The sequence below is a fragment of the Phragmites australis genome, chromosome 6 (genome assembly GCF_958298935.1).
Source record: "Phragmites australis chromosome 6, lpPhrAust1.1, whole genome shotgun sequence".
NCBI classification, from domain to species: Eukaryota; Viridiplantae; Streptophyta; class Magnoliopsida; order Poales; family Poaceae; genus Phragmites; species Phragmites australis.
In genome coordinates, this window is record NC_084926.1 from 5,665,490 (window position 1) to 5,689,246 (window position 23,757).

The following is a 23,757-nucleotide window of genomic DNA, read 5'->3' on the forward strand; positions in this document are numbered from 1 at the left end:
AAAAGTTTCTCGGCTGTCCATGGCTGTCCATGGCTGGAATCTCTTCGCGTCAAGTACCGTGCAGTGGCGTGTGATCTTTTAGCTTTGTCACGGCGAAGCATGGCGCTGGTGCCCGTTCTTTTGACCTATATGAGGGTGCCAAAAAAAAGAGCCCCAAATGATAAGAACAACGACAGGCAAAGCAAAGGCGGTGTTCGAGCAAAAGCCACGGCCGGTTGATCCAATCATGGCAAACTGGCGCACTAAATCCTGCAACCAGCCTTTCTTTTCTGCGGCATTCCAAAGAAGCTGAGCTCACTCTGCACGCCTGCAAATGAAAGATTAGAATTGTGTAACAGTGTAAACAGCAGGAAATCATAAGGGCGAAGTACTTCACCGAAGAATCACCAGCTCTTCTGAAGGAGACAGAGGTGATAGAAGGAGCTACTGCTGCCATGAGACCGCTGCTGATCGTCAGTATCGATCCTTCGATTTTTTTTATTGAATTTTCAATTTTTTACTGAAAAATGATACTACAACAATATGGGACTCAAGCTAGGATGACATCTAGTGCAATACTAACTTAATTCAAAGTAGTGTCAAGCCTAGTAACAAGTTAAAGTTCACGGCTACTACCAGAAGCTTGCAAAAAGCAAAGCAACACACTGCTATCGTACATTGGATACCACTATACCAGAGAGATATCCCTTCATTTCAAAATCTAATCACGCAAAAGCAGAATTATTTGGATCCAGTTCGAGATATTCTAAAACTCAGGTGCACTTAGTGACACCAATAAAGTGAGTCCACATCAAAAGCTAGCAAGGAAAGCTCAGAGCAAAGATAAAGCCAAACAAAACTAAAGCTATTTTGATCACTTGTGCCTGCTATGAGTACCTTTGAGCACAGCAAGCATGATGAGTCGTTCAAGCTTCAGACCAGGATCATTACGGCCTTGCGTTGTATCTATGTGCGTTCAAATTATTGGCGATACTGGAGATTATAAACAACTGCATGGATGCTTTCTCTCCGCACTGAAAATGTTGTTATGGATGCTTTCTCACCGCACTAAAATTTTTGTTTTGATTTTACATGCGTCATTCGCATTATGGTTTTGTGTGGAGTAGTCGCAATGCAAGTTCACTCATCTTAGTAGTATCTGAATGTTTTCATTGTCTGCTTCAATGATTTAGTTTTTCTATATGGTTAACGACGAGCGAATATGATCAAGGACGCCTCGTTGTGCCACCCTAAATCATTGACAATCTATCACTATGAGAGATCAGATGTGGGCTAGGGTCATGTTTATGCCAAACTTGCTGCGTAGATAAATCGCATGGACAGCCAAAGTTAATGCAAATTCTGATCTGCATGGTTGTTTGCAGGAGCTATAAGGGTATGAACAATGTTATGTGCTTATGATCAGGTATTTAAGGAGAGAGAGTATTAAGTATATACATAAAAATTGTAATTTTCAATACAAACAAAGGCTATATGGTTTAAAATTGTTAAGTATCTTGTTAGCACTAATATAATCAACGTGCTTAAGTAAACATCTTGCCCTTCATCAAAGTATTTGTGCTAGTATAGTTGAGAAAAAATATCGGTTTTTTCTATAAACACCTCCTCTAAACATCCTATTGTACATGCTTTAGACTAATTAAACAGTTACTGACTGACATAATGGCATTGCCACGACTAATGATCAGATCTTGATGATTGTAAGTTGTGATAAAAACCTATGTAAAGAGGAATTCATGCAAAATTACATGCTCACAACATAAGAAATTTACAGTTACAAACTTGAGAAGCCCAGTTAAGCTACAAGAACATCCTTTTTCTTTAGCACAAGAGAAAGCTAAAAAGTGTACTGCGCCACAATTCATACATGCATGATAACTAAAAAAAGCATAGCTACTACTCAAGCGTCAAGTCTCGAAGTCACAATCCCACTATAGCTTTACGGCAAGTGAGACATAAGCCAAGGAAACGAAGAAACCGGTGGCGAAAGCATGGACTAGCCCGAAGCCATGTCCATGCCCGCCGGCGCTGTTGCTGAAACCTCCGCCCCCGTTGGCCCAGAAGCGCGCATAGCACTTGCCGAGGTAGACCTCTCCGGCCGTGGCGTAGCCGCACCCGACCTTGAGCTGCCCTGCCGCGGCCGAGACGCAGTCGGAGCACGACTTGGCGCCGAGGTCCCCCACGCACTGAGACATGGCTTGCACGCCCCCGGAGCCCCCGGCGCGGTACCCTCCCCCGGCCGGCGCGGCCGCTGCCACGAGCGCGCCGAGCGCCGAGTCCCGCATAGCCACCCCGCTGGAGTCCCCGGGCGTGCCGCCGCACTTCTTGAACAGCACGGTTGTGTCCTGCTTGCCCAGGAACGAATCGTTCCCGTAGCGCACGAAGCATGCGCGCAGCTGCACCGCCCCGCCTGTGGCCCAGGCGCAGAGCGAGGAGAGCCTGGAGATGGCGGAGCGGACGCAGCCGCTGCAGACGGAGGCGGGGAGGTCGGAGCGGCACTGGTAGAGGCCGACCACGGACGAGTCGGCGGCGGACGGCGGGGTGAAGTTAGCGTAGGGGGTGTAGGGCGCGCTGTTGGCGACGGAGGTGAGCACGGAGTCCACGCCCGACGCGTACTGCGAACCGGCGTCGTAGCGCCCCTGCGAGCACCCGGCGTACACGAACGCGGAGTAGTCGTCGGCGCAGGTGCCCGTTCGCAGCAGGAGCAGCATCAGCGAGAGGACGGGGAGGAGCGTTGTTGCTGCTGGAACGGGCGTGGCCATGCTTGTTCGCCTTCTTGGCATGCGCTTGCTTTCAGTGAGCTTTTACGGGAGAAGTCGAGAAGGCGAGCGAGCCGAGCCATGGGAGCGCAAGAGTTTTTAGAAGCAGCGCCCGTGGAATGGAGGAGTCGTGGGTTGGGTGGGCTACATCGGTAAACGTTCGTGGAGGCAAGCAGGCTGAGATGGATCGAATATGTTGAAAGGCCCAGCATTTCTTCGTGTTTATCGTGGGCAAAAAGTATATTGGGATGGTATCAGGTTTTAGGAGCACCGATTTCGTTTCTGCTCCCTCCGTATTCAATTCAGTCTGTTGAAATGGGTGAAACGAAACTCCAAGAGGTTGAGTTTTCTACTGCAAGCAAATCAGGTGCTTGACATGATTCTTGGACTGCCTGCATTAGGCTCTCTGTCGCCTACCACCTCGATTGTACGAAACTGCACACGTTACACTTTCAAATTTAAATTGCATTCTGAAACCTTGTTTTTTTTCCTCGCCAGTTCCGACTTCCGAGCAGCTACCCGCTACGTTGTTGAAACAACTACCTTCTCTAAGCTTTTTTGGTTTGTGTCGTCGGGCCGTCCGGAATCATCCGACCCAAAAACCGAGCCTAACAAGTCATTTGGTTCGGGTCACGTTAGACGTTGTGTGAGAGCATTTTCAAAACACTCTCTAAATCACATTCCATATATTCTTATATAGGGAGTTATACCTAAAAGATTCTCTCCTTAAATCACATTCATCTTCAACAGATATCCGATATATGGTGTGTGACTAGGAAATCACTACGAAGACTTTACAAAGAATCATCCTAGTATATATCACTATCACTCCAGGTTTTATCGCCAGGGTATACGTGAGTCTAATTCCTAGTCAGAAGCCCCCTCTTATGCCTTGTGAAATCTAGAAATTAACTTCCCTTATCCACGCCTGCAATCTGGCACACACGATACTGGAAGAACCTTAATTAATCATCTAAGCCTATACATATCGGTCTCGTGTTTGTACGGATCTTCTTGGGTTGTCGCTCCATGAATCAGTTCTTATTTAGATCACTTGAGCAAAGATTAAACCATCGATATATCTATGATCACCTTCACAATCACCTATTTGCTCAAGGCCTAGGGTTTGTGTTGCTTTATCAAATCCATCATCATATTAACCATCATGATTATATGTTCATTAGTCAAGTATATAACACTTTTCAATATCTCGACAGCATGGCTAAGCAAATCTATACAAAGACTCATACCAACCACCACTTAGGCTTCAAGAAATGTAAAGGAAGATCTAGCGTAAACGCTAACATAGATGACTACCCATCAAATTAATATTGCATGCAATTTTATAAAATAAAATATTTTTAAAATATAGATTCAAGATGATCAAGGACACTTGCATTCTCCTTATTGTTGCTCAATGTACTCTAGCTCTTGGTCTTAATGTTCTTCAAATTGATTAAGAACGTTGTCGACTAATCGCACAATTACCGATAAAGAACACAAACAAACATACTAAGAACAGAGCACAAAATAGAAGAATAACAAGACAAAACATATCTAGAAAGATAGAACTCGGGAAAACAACTCTAACGACGCAAGAATTGCTGAAAAAGGAGCTACGACAAAAAAGATACGCTAAAAACAGGATTAAGGTTTAATTTGGAAAGAAAAGGACTACATTTGAAATAAACAGAAAGTTTAGGGATTTTTTTTATAAAAATAGAGGAATCTATTTGTAATTATATAAAAGTTTAAGGGCTAAAGGGTAAAATATAGGGGCTGTTTTGTAAAAAAATGGAGAAGTCCATGGGCCTATTTGCAAAGTTGCTAATTATCAGGATTATTTGAAAATATTTTTTATTGAAAAACCTTCTTTACTGCATGACTGCAAACTTGGCTAACACATAGGCTACATGTGGGATAGATCGAGTGACATGGTCGGTGATGTGGATGTCCATGTGGCAAAGGTTGTTGACTAGATTTAAAGAGGACACATGTCGGTATGGGGTTAGACACTGAAGAGGTATGATCTTGATCTAATCTAGACCGTGTGCTACTGATCAAACGACTGAGATAGAAGGGCAGAAAGGCCGACGGCACTATAGAGACGGCGGAAGCGCTAGGAGGCGACAACGCACAGACGGGCTTCCGTTGAAATCGAGCTTCGGCGGGCTAGGTACTCCGGTGAGTGGTGGTTCACAAAGAGGGAAGCTCGGGAAATTCACCTAGGGCGTCTGCAGGGCCGTAGGAACACCGAAGAAGCTCGGCGACGTGCATCGACGGCCACCGACGGTAGAGCTTTGATGAGAGGGCTTTCTGGCATCAAAAACGACTCAGTGAGTTGGGGAAAAAGATCGACGAGCTTCAAGGAGAGCGTAAATGCACATATTTATAGGTGGGGATGCTCTAGGAGTCTGGGACGAGTTCGACTACGATTCATGGCGGTGACGGCACAAATCCGAGCTCGAACTTCCTCATTTAAATGTGGATTCGAGGAGATATGGCTGACAATCGAGCATGGGGATCATAGAGACTATATCCCGCGAGCTTCTAGAAGATCCCATGTTCGGTTTGGGCGTGGATTCGGCGGCGATGTGATTTGAGCTCGGTGGCACGACAAACTCCGGGTTGGGGACAGATCCGACCAGTGGGTCCCACACGGCAGAAGCACGGGCGAAGGCAGAAAGGCTTAAGCGTCTTTGGCTGTGGTAGGCGGAAAACAGAAGGGCGCAATTGCTGGCTTGGCTGGCTCAGGCACGCTGGTGGGCTGCAGCGCAAGGCTTGCTTAGGCCGGCGCTGCTAGGCTGCTCAGTCGACAGGGCCGGGGCGGGGAGAGAAGGGGAAGAGGAGGGAAAAGGCTGGCTCGGGCCAAGTCGAGGTGAGGGAGGAAAAGAGTCAGGCTAGATTTAGGTTTGCCTTTTTCTTTTTCTTTTCTTTTTTTAATATATTTCTATTCTAAAATAAATCAAAACAAAAGAAGACAAATAAACTCCAAACAAAAAACCAAAGAAACCCTACATGCATATTTTCAGCATGAATACATTCAAACAAATAATAACCTAATTCAAATTCAAATTTAAATTCAGAAAATAGGCTTTTTCTATTCTAATTATTCAACCTATAATCTAATTTTGGAAAATTTTAGAAATTTACGAAATATGGAAATCAGGGTGTAACACAGAGCCAAGTGACAGCGCTCATCGCCCGCCTCGACGCACTCACCACTGATGACGCCGCGCTCGCTACCGCCGAGCGCATTGTGGCGCAGGCCGCCCTTGCCATGCCCTTCGCACTGTAGCGGATGAGGTTGCCACTCTCTGGTGATGATGACGGTGCTAGAGAGCATGAACTCCGAGCTTGTGCACAGTCAGACGAAGATGAGATTGAGGCCAACGGGTGAGGCCTAAGCTGTTGGGTGGATAGGGAGTGAGGAGGCATTCCCCAAAAGAAGCTAGCGACAGAGGAATTTTTGGGCTTGGTAAGGATAAGGGGTGAGATAGAAAGACTTTTAGAGATGAGTTTTAATCAAAATCTTTATAGAAGATTATTTAAGGGATCTTTTAAAGATACTGTAAATGTATAAATGCTATGACGATAATATGTTCCTGCATTTAAAAAGAAAGTAGTCTCGCAAGCTGACCGGCAAGTTCATGCCCGCGACCCACAGACCCAGTCGCTTCTCAGAAATCAGCGGACGACGCTGTCCTCCTCGACTCAGCGCATCTGAGGAAAAAAAAAACTCAGAGAGCGGGGTCGTGCTCGTGCTTTCACGAGCGCTACTCCATCATCCTCTGACTTCTTCTCCTTGTTTGCTTCTGCACTCATCTCTGCACTCATCTCCTAGTAAAGATACACGAAACCTTCTTTTCGATTAGGATGTGTCAAGTTTCCTGCAAAAGATTGAGGATATTTTCGTGTGTTCTCTGGTGATTTCATCTAGACATTCTTCACCCATCCATGGATTGTATGCACATGACTTTTTTTAAAGATCTGGGCATGATTTGTGAAAGATCGGTGGTAATGCTATTGGATTTGGATTCCTCCCCATCTGCTAGACAGGTTCCTATGACGTACTGCACGCCCAATCCCCGTCCCCTTCTGCTGGCATCTCCAACTCTCAATTGGAATCTCTCGTCTCGTCCCCTCTGCTGCCATCTCCAACTCTCAATTGGAATCTCTCGTCTGGAAAGGTCGAACTTGTGTTTTGGCCCTTGATAAGCGAGGGTTCTATTTGGCTGCGATTACAAAATTTTCAGATTCGTGATTCCCATTTCAGTTTATTTGGTGTGTTTGAGGTCAGATCTTGGTAAATTTTTTTCTTTTGGAGCTCTTCACAATCCGCTCCAGGTGCTCAAGAACAACGGCTTGAGCTTATTGGCTATTTCATTTGCTGTGTTCGTGAGATCGATGGCTGGAACCAGTTGCAGCTTTGATAATTGGATTGTCTTGTCAAAGTACAAGGGCTTTGTTTGTGAGAGATCACAGTTTATGTTGTCACTGTGTACAGTTTTTATGTGAAAAATGGTCACGAGATCACTCTATTCCTCGTTCCTCAAACCAAAACAAGGTGCAAGACCACTTCATTATTCAAACCAAACAAGGTGCTAGACCACCCCATTCCTCACACCAAATAAAATCGAAGGACCATCCCATCCAACAAAGGATGATGCCATGAAGGACCAACTAATCCTGGATGGGATCCCCTCTTGACGCTGAAAGTGGCATTGCCTTGATACACGCAATTAGCCAGCTAATGCCAACAAATGCAATCAGTTAACAACACAGGATCACGGATGATTAGATGAACAAGATGGCATCTGAACAGTCACGATCTGCAACAAAGTGGAAGTTCTCTGAGCAGACAGACAAGTACGGCAAGATAATGCTGCAAACCTAGTTGGCTTCCAGCGTACTAAACGGGTTTGCTTACAACAACGACAGAGACAAGCATCGATCACGGACGAGAAACGTCGAATATGCTAATCCATTGCCAACCACTTGCACGTACAGAACCATCGTACTTTTAGGATGATAGGAATATAGGATACCAACAAACAAAATCCATTCGTCATATCTGCAGATTTCGTTCACACCTGTCCACACTTGTTCACACAGCTAATACAGGTTGCTTGACGGCATATTCAGAGTCCGGTCGTTATCTTAGTCGCATCTGCTTGCACCGGTAAGTAAGAAAACGAGGACGGAGATGCTCCTCTCGGTTCAGTTCTCACTTGTCACCAGATGCCTTCTCCTGCACCAACTGGTGGAACAGGCTCCCGTCGTAGGCGCCTCTCGCGACGTCCTTGCGGAGGAGGCCGTCCTTGTCCTTGCCGAGGCTGTACAGTATCTTCCACTCCGACGTTGCTCCGACCCTGCAAGACAGAGCGAGACACTGAGGCTATAGGAATAGGAGCACTGATAACTGTTGAGGTGTTACGAATTTTGGACCAGATGATTACCATCCTTTGTAGTCACCAGGCACTCTGTTCGCGAGGAGCAGCTCGTCGATCTCATCTGATGTCAGAGCGTCAGGGACAGTTTTCGCGTGCTTGGCGAATATCTCATCGAACTTTGCAGGGACAAACCTACAGAATTGTAGTGTCAGGCTGTTCGGAACCTACTGAAGGAGAGCTGATGGCCGTCAAAGAATCGATGGCTTACGTACCTTCCTTCAGCGTCATAGGAGCCTGTATCACTTCCATGGATCCCCTTGTGGATGTTCTCTATGTAGATATCCAAGCGCGATGACGTTGCATTTTCCTGCATTTGTACCGTGATCTAACACCATTTATTTATATTTCATTTGCTGAGTGCGTACAAAGCACGAGTACGTAAAGCATGTGTCTCCATGTAGCCGTTGGCCAGCTAATCAGGTAAGCAAATCATGTACTAAATCACAGGCCTGTGCTGTCACAATCTGCAGCTGGAACCACCATGAATGATGAATCTTAAGGAGCATCTCATAATTTGAGTGACCATAGTCTCACCAGATTCCATGATCAATTGCCGTACTACTACTCCTGTCTAATACTGTCGAGAACTGAACTTTCATGGAGTTGCTAGACTAACATAAAAATGGCATGATCAGCTTTTGTGCAGTTCAACAGCCTAACCAGGCACCTTAACTCCGAAATAATAAAACAAAGACGTAAAAAAAGATTTTTTTTTTCTAGCTGCACACGCACAGAGAGAAAGGGGGAGGGGGAGTGGCCGTACAGGTCTGGTCATGGAGCCAAGGGCGCCATTGATGAATGCAGCGCTGATGCTGGACATGCCAATCCCAAATCCGAGGGCCCGAAACGCTGCCGCAACGCCCAAACGCGACCGCATGATCAGGCCAAGAATTGCTGCGAACAACGAGCATCAAAGGAGGAGGGAATGGGGACAAAGAGAGCTCACCATCGTACGTCTCGGATAAGGAGACGATGCCGTCGCCATCGCGGTCGAAGAACGACGCGTGCTTCTGCAGCGCCGTCATGCCGGCGCCCTGAGCGTCGCCGTACGCCGCCGCCCGTCCCCCTTTCCGGAGCCGGAGAGGGGCAAGTAAGTAAACGGGTGGTTCGCAAAGCAAAATCCGACTGATGTCCCGGAGCCAAGGGACTTACAGAAGAGCATGGCGAAGAGAAGAAGCAAGGGAGGCACAACCCCCGTCCTCGCCGCCGCAGGGGACGACCGTCGTCGTGGAGTGCTGCCCATCTCCGGCGATTTCTTCCCGATCCTGTCTCGTGCGCTAATTGACAGCTCTCCCCTTTCTGCCCGGCCCTCGCCCCTCGGGGCCTTTAAGTACAGGTGGACAGTCTCGGAGTCGCACGATAGCTGAAGTGGAGAGACCCGCACACTTGAACAACTGAAGCGTGCCGTGCGGTGTCCTCGCGCCCCAGGACCGGCAGCTGCGAATGACTTCGATCGACGCCACTCTGTCCTACAAGAATTTGGATTTTTGGCGATAGGAAGAGTGGGCTTCGCAGATTTGTTACTCTAAAAGTTGACTTCGCAGAATTGTCACTCAAAACATTATCTTCTTGATTTTCATATTATTATGTCAATTCATGATACTAATGGCATTTAAAACATTGTTTTAAAATTACATAATGACAAAAAAATCAAGGAAGGAATGTTTTAAATGGCAATTCTACAAAGCAATGTTTAGAGTGAAGAAAATACAAATTTCTCCTGTGAAAATGTATCTGGAATTTATTGAGCGATTTTTCAATTGAGGAACATAGGTTCAAATCCCTGAAATTTTGTTCAGTATAATTGCGAACATTCAAGCGATTAGATGGGACACGAAACTGAAATCTCAGGTGGTAAATGGACGGAGCCATTGTTGTAACTGGCAGAATCAAGAATGGCCCTTTGCTCTTTCTCAACTCATACTCAAATACTACTCAATTCATACCAACTGTTAAATGCAAATGTAACATCCCAGCTTTCAACAAAACCTAGATTACTACCGACTCTCAACAAAAACCTAACAAATTCGAAAATTATAATTTTTTTGATAGAGGTTCTCTGTATCTACTGGTTTCCTAGATAGCAAAAATGTATTTGTCATATGCAGGGTATATATAAACGGAAAATAAACATAACAGTCTAAAACTAGTACTGAAACATCTCACGGACTCGTTACATTACACCAAAAACATCCACGAGCTACAAACTGACAAGATAACCAAGTACGATGCTAAAGAGTTATGAATACAACTATAAAATAATTTAAGTGTGATCACTTACTACTACGTGATGCTATTCCCCCTTTCGAACATATCATAAGCAGAGGTACCTAAAAACCAAATAAAACACAAGTGTAAGTAAAAACACTCAGCAAGTATAGTTATGAAACCGAAAGAACGGACGCATCAACAACGTCAAAGAAGAACGAGAAACACTGAGTTTTTTTCCTTTTTCTTGAAAACAGCAAGAGGACGATAGTTTCCGTCGATATGAACCGTCCTGAATTTTCTTTGCATTTACTGGTAAAGTCAAACAAGCAGGGCCAGCACTCACTCATAGGATCATGAACAAAAGAATCAAATTACCTGATAACACCAGACTATGAATGATAGATAAAATGGAACAATTTGAAACTAGAATACTGACATAAACTCATTCTTGAACTTGAATCATATAAATAAAGGAAAATTCAAAAATTGAATAAACACATTGAAAGAATACACTTGTCAAGCAAAGCAAGGTAATCATGGGTTTGTCATGCACTTGCCTTAACTGTGGTGAGAAGTTGGTCTCGCACTGCTAGCACCGACGCTTCCAAAACTTGAGGAACAAGATCGTACTCAGAAATTGTCCCAAACGACCACGTGACTAAACGTTGGATGTCAGAACTTCTCTCTCTAACCGAACCCCAAAATCCTGAGTGTACCTTTTTTTTCTCGGGAATTCAACTAACACACATGGTTGCTTGCTGACCGAGCCGTAACACTCGTTTCGCTTAACCAACGATAGCAAGGGATTACAATTGAAACATCTTTAGAGAATTTCCTACAACTTTACGTTTATGACTTAGGCGACATCTTACTCTAAGTAGGTCGAAAACCGATAATTGAGTTACTGCGTCGAGTAAAACCTACTATATAGCACACTGTTTTGAACGTTTCTCCGAATCGAACAATATCGCACCACTAGAACGATGTCGATGAGACCTACAGCTGTCGCTTTAAACATAAAGCCAAAACTGGCTCCACTCATTACCAGCCTTCGAATTTACTCTCATGACTAGACGGTCAAGCTTCCACTCTCGCGTCCAATGACAAAATTATCAACCAAGCTATCGCTAAGCATCTAGGGATTACAAAGATATTACCCTCGCTGCGTGAAACATGAACTGATGACAAATCTGGTGAAATCTCCAGAAAAATCCCCTTCTCTCTCCTTTTTCTTCTTTCTCTTTTTTTTTTCTTTCTTTTCTTCTCTCTCCTTTCTTCTGTTCTGCTCCTCACTACTCGGCAGCATGACTCAGCACTAGCGGCGCGGTCCCGATGGCGTCGAGTGGTAGTGACAACGGTGGGAGGGGGGAGGGAGGCGGCCGACGGCCAAGCTCGATGGGAACGACGCTGGGTCGGCGACGGCGCGGCAGGATGACCGAGCGATGGTACGACGTGACGCAGGCGGGGCTGCGACCGGCGGTTGGCGGAGCAGCGGTGGCCAGCCGACGCGACAGGAGGCAGCGCGACGGAGCCGAGCTGCGGTAAGAACGGCGTCAACCTGCTACGCAACTGGCCGGGCAAAGCACGACGTGACGGTGTCATCACAGACGATGACGATGGCGTCACGACGATAGGAAGCAGCATGTTACAGGCGGAGACGACGCGGTCGGCACTGATGACAAGCACGGAAAGCCAAGGACGGCGGCGACTGGTGCAGGGGACGACGGGCAGATGAGCTAGGATTAGGGTTTGTGGTATGGCCGATCTGGGCTCGGGGCGATGGACAGGTCAGCCCAAGACCCTTTTATGCAGCGGCCGACCACTCGGTCGGTTGCATTTTTTTTTTTTGATATTACAGCAAAACAGGGCCTTACTAGTATTGACCAATTTTCTTATACAGGTACATATATAATCAGGCAGCAACTAAATCATGCTTGTTTCTCGGACGCAATCAGCCCTTCTTCCTCAGCGCCGCCAACTGATAAAAGAGGGTTCCATCGTAGACGGCTCTCACGGTGCCCTTGGGAAGATACCCGTCCTTGTCCTTGGCGATGTTGTACAGCATCTTCCACTCCGCCGAAGCTCCGAGCCTGCATTACCATTTGTGGCCAAGAAGAAAGACAGTTAGGAAAAATTAAAGGGCAATACTATCTTGTTAGCTTCAGTTCAGACTAGTAGAAGTTACCATCCTTTGAAGTCCTTGTCCTCTCGGTTTGCTTTGAGCATCTCGTCGAGCTCGTCTTTCGTCAGGGCATTGGATACATTTTTGCCGTGCTTGGCGAACATCTCATCCAACTTCTCGGGAACGAACCTGTAAAATCAGAAAAGTCTAGCCGATTACACATTGCAATGACCAAACATTTTAGTCCTAATTGCATTACGCGTCGGAGGCATATATGTGCGTACCTTCCTTGAGCGTCGTATGCGCCTGTATCGCTTCCATGGATCCCTTTGTGGATGTTCACAATGTAGATATCCATGCGTGACGAGTTCGAATTATCCTGCATGCGTTTGGATAGAAGCGAAAACTTTATACTAGAAGATTTTATGGAACATCACTGTAAAAGAAGGGTAGCAATTGGTCAGATGCTAAGCATGTCTACAGTAAGGAAAAACTGCAGCATTAGAAAGTGCTGATCCGGAACATAAAAATGTCATGTTATGCGTTGTCGTCTAGAAACAAGCAAGGCTTCCCTGCAAGCCACAAGCTAACCAGAACCAGACTCCATATCAAGACGATAGGGACGTTGAGAGAGATAGAGAGAGTGTACAGGTCTGGTCTTGGGGCCAAGGGCGGCGTTGATGAAGGCAGCACTGGCTTTGGCCGTGACGGTTCCGACTCCAACCTCCTTCAAGCCTACCACAATCCAGAGACACACATCACGAACATAGAATGCATGGCACGATGGCACAGCGTGAACGGAATCTGCGTGCATGAATGCTCCATATGTAGAAGCGCGCAAACAACGACGGCGGAAATGGAGAACGATCGAGCTCACCTTCGTACGTCTCGTCGAAGGTGACGATGCCGTCGTGGTTGCTATCGAAGAACGCCGTGTGCTTCTGCAGCGCCGTCATGCCAGCGTCGCCTGAAGGAGCGCCGACGGGCGCGGGCGCGGCCGCGGCGGCCGCATGACCCCCTTCTTGGAATTCACGAATGCAATTATGCAACAATAAGGGAACATGCCGTATGGATCAAATCTAACATGCAGTACTGCGTCTCCTTGTCTTACGTACCGAAGGACGCGGCAAGCACGAGCAGGAGCGGCACGGCCGCCCCCGGACACGACGACCGCCGTCGCCGAGCGTCCATCGATCGGTCTCAACTCTCAAGACCTCGCCGACCGCTAGTCTCTCCCTCTCTGTCTCCTGTGACGCTGCGTTTTCCTCGGCGGTGTGTGCAGCTCTGTCCGGAGGTGCGCCTCATTTATAGGATGTGGTTCGGCACTGGGCCAGCAGCAGCATGTGAGATATCCTCATTCATTTTTTAATTACATGTGAGATATCTTTATTCATTTTTAGATTGTATGTGAGATATTCTCATTCATTTTTTAATTACATACGAGATATCCTCATTCATTTTTAGATTGCATGCGAGATATCTTTCTTCATTTTTAAATTACATGTGAGATATTCTCATTCATTTTTAGATTGCATGCGAGATATCCTCATTCATGATCTCATACATTGCCAATGCACGGGTGGTTGGCAAAGGTAGATTTTCCGTGTAAACATGGGGAAAACCATTCACCACGAATTGGATTTGGCTCAGTTTTTCGGTGCTGGTAGAGTTAGCGGAGAAGATCGACGGGTCCCGCTCCGAGACAGGGAGAAGCAACAACAGCTGAAGGCTGAAGCCGAGAAATAGCAGGGGCCAGGAGGTGGCTTGTCCCTGCGACACGGGCCATCACCGTTACTGAGATGGCCGTTCCATTCGTGTGCCGCTGCCTTCCACGGTTCGTTGATCACTTTCTTGTAGCGCGTGCAAATGCAAAGTCACCGCTTCACGTTTCGTGAACTTTTTTCATATATTTTTAAATCAAAAAAATTATAAATATATACGCTCATTTTAACAAATTGCAAATCTAGATTTTTTTTTTACGGCCATTTGAAGAGCGAGAGGAACGGGCAATGGGTTTAAAATAATAAAAAGATTGCATTCCAATGCTCTTCAAATTCAAAACACTATCAAAATAGCCATGAAAAATTATAAAATTTTTATGTGGTGTGGAGGATGCTATCATCTAACTCTACAAAAATTTCCAATGGGCGACGTGAGTCTTGATATGTAATTTTTCAAAATAAGCGTATATATTTATATTTTTTACTTTAAAAATATAAAAGAATAAAAAAATCCACGTTTCGTTCCCCCGAACTTGGTCTATTTGTATGTGGGCCGAACTGACACGACGGACCTAGTAATTGGACCCAGGCCTGCTCGTCAGCTCTTGCATACTGGTAATTGGCCCGATTCTCTCGAGCCCGGTCCATTGGAAATAAGATGAGCCCGTGCTGCCTACGACACGGCAGAGACGGGCCGACTCGTTCGAACTCGCACAGCCCACATCGGAGGCCGGCTCGGTCCAGGCGCAGCGGGGGCGGCGGCTTGGTCACAGCCGTCGCAGCGTCGGTGTAGTTGATGCGCCAACCGCGCCGCCGAAGACGCCGTCCTACAGAGTCGCGTTGCGTCTCCGGGACTTGAACGTGTCAAGTGGCCAGTAGGCCGGGACTAGGACCGCCGGAACTGTCTTCGGAACCACCCACACACTGTCGCCGAGCTGCCTTAGCTTGAGCAGGCTCCCTCCGCCGGACCAACGACGCTTCCGCTATGAATTGAATCAGCCCATCTGAAGCGTCATCTGGCAAAAGACGCTGACTGCAACGACGCGAACATTTCGTGCCACGCAGCTCTGCCAGTGAAGGCAGACTCGTGACGGAGCTGCTGGATGTTCACTCCTGACGAACAGTACTACTATTTGGAATCGAGATTGTCAGGAAGGAGAAGTAGAAAGATATTCTTGACGTGAGCGTGATCCTTCTGTGTTCTAATGGCAACCCGAATAATCTTTTTACTACGTCGAGACGCCATCGCCGGCGAGGCGGTGACGCGCGATCGATTCGTCTCGTCCTTCTTCTGTATCCGCCAGCAGCACACACCGTAAAAGCGGATGTCATCGAGAGGAAAAACCGCCGGCGCGCGCGGATAAACGGCGAACCCGCTAGCCAGAAAGAGCTCGCGCACACGAGAGCAACAAACATGATTTTGTCACTGATACGTGAAGCTGACGACTCATGCTTATATGTTACTTCTTTCGTTTTATAATGTTTGTTTATAGTCTCGGGATTATTATCTTAAATTATTTGTTTATTACGGTAATCAATGATGTTTTATAGTTCATTTTACTGCTATGCCCTTGAGTGTATGCATGCATTTACTCGAATGTTGGTGAGTTATTTATTTTCATCTCTGCATTGATTAAGGATAGTATGGTCATCTCTATGTATTTTTTTCACTCAATTTTAATATTTTTTAGTCTGTACGTAATGGTGAGTATAGATAAATATTACGAAACAGAGGTAGTAGTTATAAAATCACGATAACGTTGCTGTTACAGCAACCCGGTTTGAGCAACAACCGAAGCGCGCGCCCCCGGGTCTCCTCGTCTCGCTTCGCGTGAAATTTCCGGCGGCGACAGCTTGTTTCATCGATCCGGCGCTGCGCAGGCGAAGACTCGTCGCTGGTTTGTGTTTATCTCTCTCGTCGCGCGCGCGCGTCACCTAAGGCTTTGACAAACTGCGCCCGCGCACACATGGACCACAGCCACTGGCGCGCGGATCAATCATCGCCCGATAATAAAAACGCAATAGTTTTTACCGTCCCGGGCGTCACCCTCCTATTGTCCCGGGCCCAGCCGGGTCCAAGTCAGTCTCCGCAAAATAAAATCGGAGGGGCACCATGGACGAGCGGGTGACAGGCAGCGCGGGGTCGCCGTGAGCGCCAGTAGTTTACTCATTGGCGCAGAGAAATGCGGGGGCACATGGCCGGGCCGTTCTCACCGGCGGGCCACGCTTTAGAAAAATCGCGAGCACGACGTCTCGGCGTACAGCTAGCTAGGTGATGGGCATAGGCACGGCGGGTGGGGGCGGCAGCAGTCGCTGCTCGGGGACAAGTCAGTTTCTGTCACGGCGTGGTTCTTGCACGGGATGGATGCTAGGATGGCAACGGGCTAATTCCCGGAATTCTTTCTCATCCCTGTTTCTATTCAGGGAAGATTTTTTTCATCCTCACTTCTGCGGAGAATTTTATCAGGATTGAGTCTCCAATAAAAATATAAGATTGAATTATATATGATTATTTTTATATATTAACAATATGTATATAATATAAATAAATAATTTATTGATGTATATGAGAATAATTAATACGAAATATAGTAGGTTAGATAAAAAAGAATATAAATTATTTATTATTTACTCTGTATAATATAATAGTTGTATATATATACATGATATCGGGATATAAAAGCTAGCATGAACACGTTCCCACTCATACCTATCTAAGTTCGTGGGGGATAAAAACTCCTCATTCCGTCTTCTAATAGGGAAAATTTCTGTGATGAATCAGGGATCAGGTCCCATTGACATCGCTAATCCTACCCGACCATTAATCGACGAATCGCGAAAATGTGTCTTTCTGACCTCGAAAGCTGATTAATCCGTTGCCATGCTGTTTGATCTACTGCTCTAGAAGACTAGAACACCTGCTTGCTTCGATTAGCTGGAGTACCTGTCACCTGTAATGTAAGACACGTATATGTGCTTTCTCAGTAATGAAATGGAGCTTTTTTTTAGCCTGTTAGGCAGCGAAATGCTACATGGAGAGCACACACAGAGGAGCTTCAGATGTTGCCGTCGTTGAGTGAGCAACTTGACTGCTTAATTGAGTAGTAGTTATGAGTAATTAGGTGTGAAACTTTCTTGAACAGTTGCATTAATTTTCACCTCCAAGAAATGGTTGCTACAATTTACACTTCTGTTACTCCAAAGAATCGTGAATTGTTTTGCGCCGCTGTTCGTGTCATGTTCAACTTTTCTTTACATTTTCTCTTTCTCCAATCATTTCCTCTCTAAATTCATGAAATTATTTGCCGCAACGAAGACTCTACGCCTCAAGAAAGCACCGCGAGCATCGAGCCACGCAGCACGTCGCGCGTCATCTCTCCGGTAAGGGCGACCAGATGTGCTCAATCCGAGACCGGCGACGGGCGCCGGGCGGCCGGCCTGCCGCTGTACCGAGAGAGACATAACGTGCGCACGACACCACTGTTCGACCGTGCTCCCAATCCTTTCTTGCGAGAATCGTTCGCGAGCTCCGTCCCGCTTGGTGAACCAATCACAGAGCAGACTGCGGCTTCGCGTGCCGGGCGACGAGCTGCTGGAGCGCCTCCCGCATCCACAAGTGCGGGCATCCGTCCATCACTTGCTGCACCGTTGCCTGTTCCATTCAATGGCAAGCGCGCGGTTAAATGACATGTTCTTGAAGTATTTTGCAATGAATTTGCAGCTGGATGTGCTGCGAGCAATGGTGTTTGCGTGCGTGCGGGATTGATCTGTACACTGTACTCACCCAGGTGCGCTTGCGGGAGGCCATCTCGGGCCACTGGTGGAGCTCGTCGGCGACGCGGAGCGGGAACATGAAGCCCTCGTAGGTCTGGTCCACGTAGCGGCGGCTCTTGTAGTGCCAGAAGCCGAGCACCGGCTCGGTGTCGCCGAGGACGCCGGCCTCCTCGAGGGCCTCGCGCCGGGCGGCCTCGTCCATGGACTCGTCCACCTCCCACCCGCCCTTGGGGAACATCATGCCGTGCCCCTTCTGCGACGTGATCACCAGAACCTCCAGCTCGCCGTCGCCGCGCACGCGGTACGGGATGCAGCCCACGACGATGCGCCCGCCGGTGTTCTGGCTGTACCGCTGCAGCTCGCGCCCCTGCCTCGCCACCAGCACGGCCATGGATGTTGGCTCGCTTAGATTAGCTGCAAAAGCCGGTTTGGAGCTGCTGTGGTGTGGTAGGATGGAGGCTGCAGCAGCTGGGATCGCGGGGTATTAATAGCGCGCCATGTCAATGGAATGCTTTTGGGTGTGATTGTTTGCTTGTATGCCCTGTTCCCCGTATGAACTATATACATAGATTGAGAGGAAGTAGTCTGAATGGATGTAAGAGTATTAAAAAGAAGAGTATTTGATTGGTTGTATCTGTCTGGACAGACTGATCTGAGTTTCTGTTTGGTTGATTTTTAAGGTCGTATGAACGGATGTAAAAATTAAGATTGTAACTGATTGCTCGTATATAAATAATTTTGTGATACTGACAAACGAATCTGTCTATATGAGCGGGTGTAGCCTATTGCATTCGCCCGACCAAACTACGGAGGGAAGCTCGAATCCCAAACCAAGATGTGAACGTACAATTACACCTACTTATACAAAATAGAACAATACATATAGACAATCAAACACATATCTATAAAATTATACATATTCACTAAATTAGTATCCGTTTATAAAGACAACCAATCACGCTCGGTGATGCCGAGTCAACGATAGGTAACATGGGCGTGGAGTATGACGAGCAGAGGATTGGTTGGGGGTGTGGACACGGCGACCGGATCTTATGTGGCAGATATCTCGCTGGGTAGCTGCCCTCACTTCAAAATCAGATATGCCTCCGAGGTCTGAATCAGATAGTTCAATTTTCATGGAAGGGTTAATTCGCTGGATATTTTTGACTTTTTGCGAGCGTGATGATTTATTGCGCGAAAAAGTGGCTGATATGAATCATTCTTTCAGTTGCGGATACGTTACAAGATCAATTTGAACGGGCTCTTAGCCATTTACACTAGCGTTCTAGATTTCTATAATGATAATGTTCTATTATTGGACCATGCGAGACTTCTCTTGTTTGTGGTGGTTCAAATAGTAAATATATTGCTCACAGAGACTATGTAAGTCGTGTCTGTTAAGCCAGCTATAGTTTGTGCATATATGAGAGTAATAGTCAAAGTAATTTTTTGCAGGAATTCGTGTCCGCCGTTAAGGCAGCTATGGTTTGTGCATATATGAGAGTAATAGCCAAAGTAATTTGTTGAAAAAAAAATGATTTATATAGAGTATGGTGACCATTCATATAGAAGCATCAGGGAAGAAAGAAGAAAACAAAACCACCATGCACTCCAACTCCAAGGATTAAACGCTTAAAGCTAACAGTAAGAACACTATCAGGTTGAAGACGTAAATCTATCACCAACCACATGGACAAATATAGTCAGGATCATACTGGCCGGGACAAAAGAATTCGGTTGCAAAATCTCTTTTCCCGTTTCGTCCCGTTTCGTTTGATCATTGCTTATCCCATTTTTCCTTAAAAAAAGGAACTGAAAAAAGACACATAACCACCACCTAAAGGAAGCATCACCATCATCTAATCAGATTGGCATCACCTGCAGTCCATAGACCGTGTCCACTCAAGTCACAGAGCAGAAGATGCCCCTGAGTCTGAGTGCAAGGAGGAGATGATAGCGGACAAAGCGCGTATCTGCACTGCAGGCGAAGGCGATTGCCCGCTCCCGCCCGTCCTTCGCAGCTGCTTCTCTCGCGTCCTGTCTCATCTCTCGTCGTCGGCCGGGCGGGCGTCTACGCGCATGCACGCTCTCTCTGCTGCTCTGCTCTCCTCCCCTGCGTATCAGGCTACCAGCATGCTGTATTGTCGTTTCCTTGCCTTAGTTAACTACTGCTACCACCAGAAAGTCCATTGTCCCATTGATGCATGGCCAAGTCCATCTTTTCCATCTGTCAGCGTCGTTAGCGACGTCGCTGCTGCTTGTCGCCGGAGGTAATGCTGTGCTTATGCATGGAAGTAAACGGCCGCGATCGTACTTGCGAAGCAAGCTGCATCGTCAGCTATGGCGGCGATGTTCACACACTGCAAGTGTTGTGCCCGGTTCTCCTTTCTTGCTTGTGAAAGTATAGAACCAGAACACTTGCTGATGACACCAATTCACACGAACTATATGCCGTTCTTTCCTTTCGCGCGCATTCTCGTCATTCTAAACAAATCTCATTAGCAATGGCGAAAGAACTACAATATACTACGACGCGATAGATTTCATTTTGCCACGTGAGAGATAGTGTGTAACCCCGGCCGTGACGCCTCCCGACCGGCCCGGATGTGAAGAGCCCTCTCGTTCGAGATACACATGCGTGTGTGCGTGCAGGGGCGATGGTCCGGCTCTCCCGCATGACAATCTTACCACCGTCATTCTGGCGTTGTCACCGACGTGAAATCTTGTAGAATTGCGTGGACACAGACGCTGGAAATCTTGTAGTATGTTACAGCCAGGTTCTAGAAGGTGAAAGCAATCACAGGAGAGTCCAAGTAGGCTGGTTGCTGGTGAAGAGCTAGTCGGTTGGGCGTAGTATTTCAGTCGCTGGTTGGTCCCAACTGATTTTCCGTTGGTAAATGGCACCGAAGTTGCGGGAATCAAAACTGCATCAAGTAGAAGCGATCGAGTGACGAACTGAGAGCCTTGCTGAATTCACAGGCCGCACAGCAATACAGGCAGACAGGTAGCCTTTACACGATCGAGCAGATGTGAGTGAGAGTGAGAGCAGACGTCTTGTGTCCGGGACCAGGCCGGTCAGGGACATGTCGCGGGGAGCTGCCATCCAACGGCGCGACCGACGCAGACGTACGCGCGGCCGGGCGGCTCTCCCTGCAGCTCCAACAACCGATATCGAATTGAACGCTGCCGTCGCCGTGGGCGCCAATCAGAGCGCGCGACGGCCGGAGTCGACAGGCCACGTTCAATCGCTCGCGTCCAGCCATGTTTGGGCCAGATCGCGTCGTGCATGGTCTCCACCGGCATGGGCATGCATTAACTCAAGCTAGCGAGACAGGACAGGCGCTTGCTGGGTTGCTCAACCATGAGACGATCCAACGGGCCACCAGCGTGCAGTTGTCCAGCTGTTGGGGGTATCTCTGCTTTGTTTTCTTTTGGTTTCAGGTCTCGTCGCGTCCTTTGATGTGTCATCTCGTGCCTGTTTGTTTCCCCTTTTCCCCGCTCCCTCTAATCTATCAACGACACCCATGGAAAGATCAAACCTCATGGCTTGGAACGAACCTTCTTGACGATTAGTAATACTAGTACATTGTTACTTTGCGACCTGCAGCAGTTGTTGGGAGCTGCAACCAGACGACTATTGACGAAGATAGAGAAAGGTAGTGCCGTGCGGTGCCCCACGGTTGTTGGGACGTCCATTCCGAGTGTGTAAACAAGATGACATGCATGCATGCATGCGACCGGTGTATGTATGTTGTTTATCCTATCGGATAATATGCCGTTCAGATCGACCATACTGGGAAGATTTGCAGTCTTGCAGATATGTATGTTGCACAATGTATGTTGTTTATCCTATCGGATAATATGCAGTTCAGATCGACCGGTGTATGTATGTTGCACAATGCAGTTCATGGCCACCAATGTTCAGACATATGTGGAGCCAACAGAGAGCCTGAAAAGTCTTCCATGGAATTTCCTCGCACGTACAGCAGCAACTCGTCGGTTCAGGCTGACAAGCCATGCGTATGCATGCACTGCTCAAAATGTTCTTTGTCTCTTGATCGAGTTCAATGTACTGGTTGGGTTGTTGGCTTACCTTCTTTTATTTTTCTCAACTTATCCTAAGATTGATTGGTTTTCCACCGAACCTTCCATTGTCACGAATAATCTCTCGACAGTTAGTCCCTAGTTCCATGCTGAATGGTCTTAACTCGTGCGTCCTACTGATCAGTGAAACGTACTAGTGGGTTGTTCAGTGATGTTTCAAGACCAAATTTCTAAGAACAGATGTGTAATTTATTAGCTGTTTCGGTTGCATGACTGCATCCATTTCACCATTTGGCATTTTCATCCTTTTAATAGACTTGATTATTCTCGCATATGATATTCGTGTGACGTTAGCTGAGAGCTTCAGTTTGGTGATCGCTCCAATTCTCCTCAGAATCTCAGCACGTAGGCGTTACGGAAGGTAACCACCCAAAATGCCTATATGCGAATTAGTTATGCAGCTAAACGTCCATGATTTATGATTGAGATTCGTACGAAATGATGATATTTAATGATGCGCCAATAATATATAGCCATTTTTATAAATATAAGCATATGTTTCGAGTCTAAAACTCAAATATGAACGAACAGGTCCACCGCAAATGATCTATCCAACTAAACTATGCTCTTTCACACCAACGGTGCCCCTGGCCCTATGTATAAGTGAGATTCGGTCAGACCATCGACTCCCAAATTCTTAAATCGGTTATAGATGCTCGGGAACCTTAACTGCTCACCTGTTCATGTCCCATGCATATATATAGTCGATCTTGTCAACATCCAACTTAAAATAAGGAAATTTCTTTATGATCGTACCATTTATATATATACTATAGTCTGAATGATCACTGAGTAACAACCCCTGTATATACACTATCATGTGTAAATGTGTAATGTTCTTCATGGTGCACGTGGGTTAGGAAGTCTTATTAACGTACGCTATTTCGCGTAAGAGTGATTTCAATGAAGCAGAAGTTATATTACGAATTTGACATGCTAGCTTGCGACTTTCCATGAAACTGCGAGGCTAACAAACAGTCATATGCAACTCTTCTTCATTGGAGAGATATATTGCATGTATTCCTGATCAAACTTGAGAAGTTTCTATGTAAATATTTAGGTCTGTCGCTAACCACAAAACGCAGGTGTAAATTAGACATACAACCTCTCATTGATAAGATGACTAGGAAGCTTCTCGGGTGGAAAGGCAAGCTCCTCAATAAGGCAGGTAGGCTGATCCTTATGGACTCGATTTTGACATCTCAGTCTATCTAACATCTCTCATTTTCCAGTTGAAAGAATGGGCTACAAAATATATGGATCGGATTAGGCGAGCCTTCCTTTGGAAAGGGACGGGTCAAGTGAAGGGAGGATATTGCCTTGTTAATTGGAAACGAGTATACCGACCAAAGCAGCTTAGTGGACTTGGTTTGAAGAATCCAGTGATGTTTGTGAGAGCTCTTCGATTGCGTTGGCTTTGGCTAGAATGGTAGCACCCGGACAAACCATGGCCCAGTGCTACATTACCTTGTGATGAAACTGATCAGCGAGTGTTTGCTGCTTCTACTGAAGTCACTATTGATAATGGGCAAATTGACAAGTTCTGGGACACCAGATGGCTATAAGGTCAAGCACCAAATCTATTCCGTATTACTACCAGGAAAAACCGATCA

General features: G+C 46.7%; 4 protein-coding genes across 5 annotated transcripts; all 4 read right to left on the reverse strand.

Annotated features, from left to right (window-relative positions):
- Positions 1–1,774: 1,774 nt before the first annotated feature.
- LOC133921298 (plasmodesmata-located protein 6-like) lies at positions 1,775–3,018 on the reverse strand. The gene has a single exon (XM_062366111.1). The coding sequence runs from the start codon at positions 2,781–2,783 to the stop codon at positions 1,932–1,934; it is 852 nt and encodes a 283-aa protein (XP_062222095.1). The 5' UTR covers positions 2,784–3,018; the 3' UTR covers positions 1,775–1,931.
- Positions 3,019–7,725: 4,707 nt separating this feature from the next.
- On the reverse strand, positions 7,726–9,593 carry LOC133921299 (probable peroxygenase 5). The gene is made up of 6 exons (XM_062366112.1): positions 9,365–9,593; positions 9,159–9,278; positions 8,976–9,061; positions 8,425–8,519; positions 8,219–8,344; positions 7,726–8,131 (listed from the first exon to the last, which is right to left on the reverse strand). The coding sequence occupies exons 1-6, from the start codon at positions 9,453–9,455 to the stop codon at positions 7,987–7,989; spliced, it is 663 nt and encodes a 220-aa protein (XP_062222096.1). The 5' UTR covers positions 9,456–9,593; the 3' UTR covers positions 7,726–7,986.
- Positions 9,594–12,046: 2,453 nt separating this feature from the next.
- LOC133920380 (probable peroxygenase 5) lies at positions 12,047–13,808 on the reverse strand. Of its 2 annotated transcripts, none has more exons than XM_062365001.1 (6): positions 13,661–13,808; positions 13,423–13,563; positions 13,195–13,280; positions 12,830–12,924; positions 12,609–12,734; positions 12,047–12,513 (listed from the first exon to the last, which is right to left on the reverse strand). In XM_062365001.1, the coding sequence occupies exons 1-6, from the start codon at positions 13,734–13,736 to the stop codon at positions 12,375–12,377; spliced, it is 663 nt and encodes a 220-aa protein (XP_062220985.1). In that variant the 5' UTR covers positions 13,737–13,808; the 3' UTR covers positions 12,047–12,374. The 2 variants fall into 2 exon arrangements, with proteins under 2 accessions (XP_062220985.1, XP_062220984.1); XM_062365000.1 differs by having other exon boundaries at positions 13,423–13,566.
- A 3,576-nt stretch (positions 13,809–17,384) lies between these two features.
- Positions 17,385–18,568, reverse strand: LOC133921300 (nudix hydrolase 18, mitochondrial-like). Its single transcript, XM_062366113.1, has 2 exons — positions 18,051–18,568; positions 17,385–17,918 (listed from the first exon to the last, which is right to left on the reverse strand). Exons 1-2 carry the CDS (start codon positions 18,429–18,431, stop codon positions 17,817–17,819), a joined length of 483 nt encoding a protein of 160 aa, XP_062222097.1. The 5' UTR covers positions 18,432–18,568; the 3' UTR covers positions 17,385–17,816.
- Positions 18,569–23,757: the final 5,189 nt, after the last annotated feature.

Bases quoted from the DNA above. Each gene is read 5' to 3' on its own strand.
- LOC133921300 (XM_062366113.1), bottom strand. From the start codon at position 18,431: ATGGCCGTGCTGGTGGCGAGGCAGGGGCGCGAGCTGCAGCGGTACAGC. The intron at 17,919-18,050 runs GTGAGTACAGTG...TGAATGGAACAG, and splicing joins CCTCCCGCAAGCGCACCTGG to GCAACGGTGCAGCAAGTGAT.
- LOC133921298 (XM_062366111.1), bottom strand. From the start codon at position 2,783: ATGCCAAGAAGGCGAACAAGCATGGCCACGCCCGTTCCAGCAGCAACA.
- LOC133920380 (XM_062365000.1), bottom strand. From the start codon at position 13,736: ATGGACGCTCGGCGACGGCGGTCGTCGTGTCCGGGGGCGGCCGTGCCG. The intron at 12,925-13,194 runs GTACACTCTCTC...AAACGCATGCAG, and splicing joins TTGGCCCCAAGACCAGACCT to GATAATTCGAACTCGTCACG. The intron at 12,514-12,608 runs GTAACTTCTACT...ATGGTAATGCAG, and splicing joins GACAAGGACTTCAAAGGATG to GCTCGGAGCTTCGGCGGAGT.
- LOC133921299 (XM_062366112.1), bottom strand. From the start codon at position 9,455: ATGGGCAGCACTCCACGACGACGGTCGTCCCCTGCGGCGGCGAGGACG. The intron at 9,279-9,364 runs GTAAGTCCCTTG...GGCTCCGGAAAG, and splicing joins TCTCTTCGCCATGCTCTTCT to GGGGACGGGCGGCGGCGTAC. The intron at 8,345-8,424 runs GTACGTAAGCCA...ACAATTCTGTAG, and splicing joins TCCTATGACGCTGAAGGAAG to GTTTGTCCCTGCAAAGTTCG.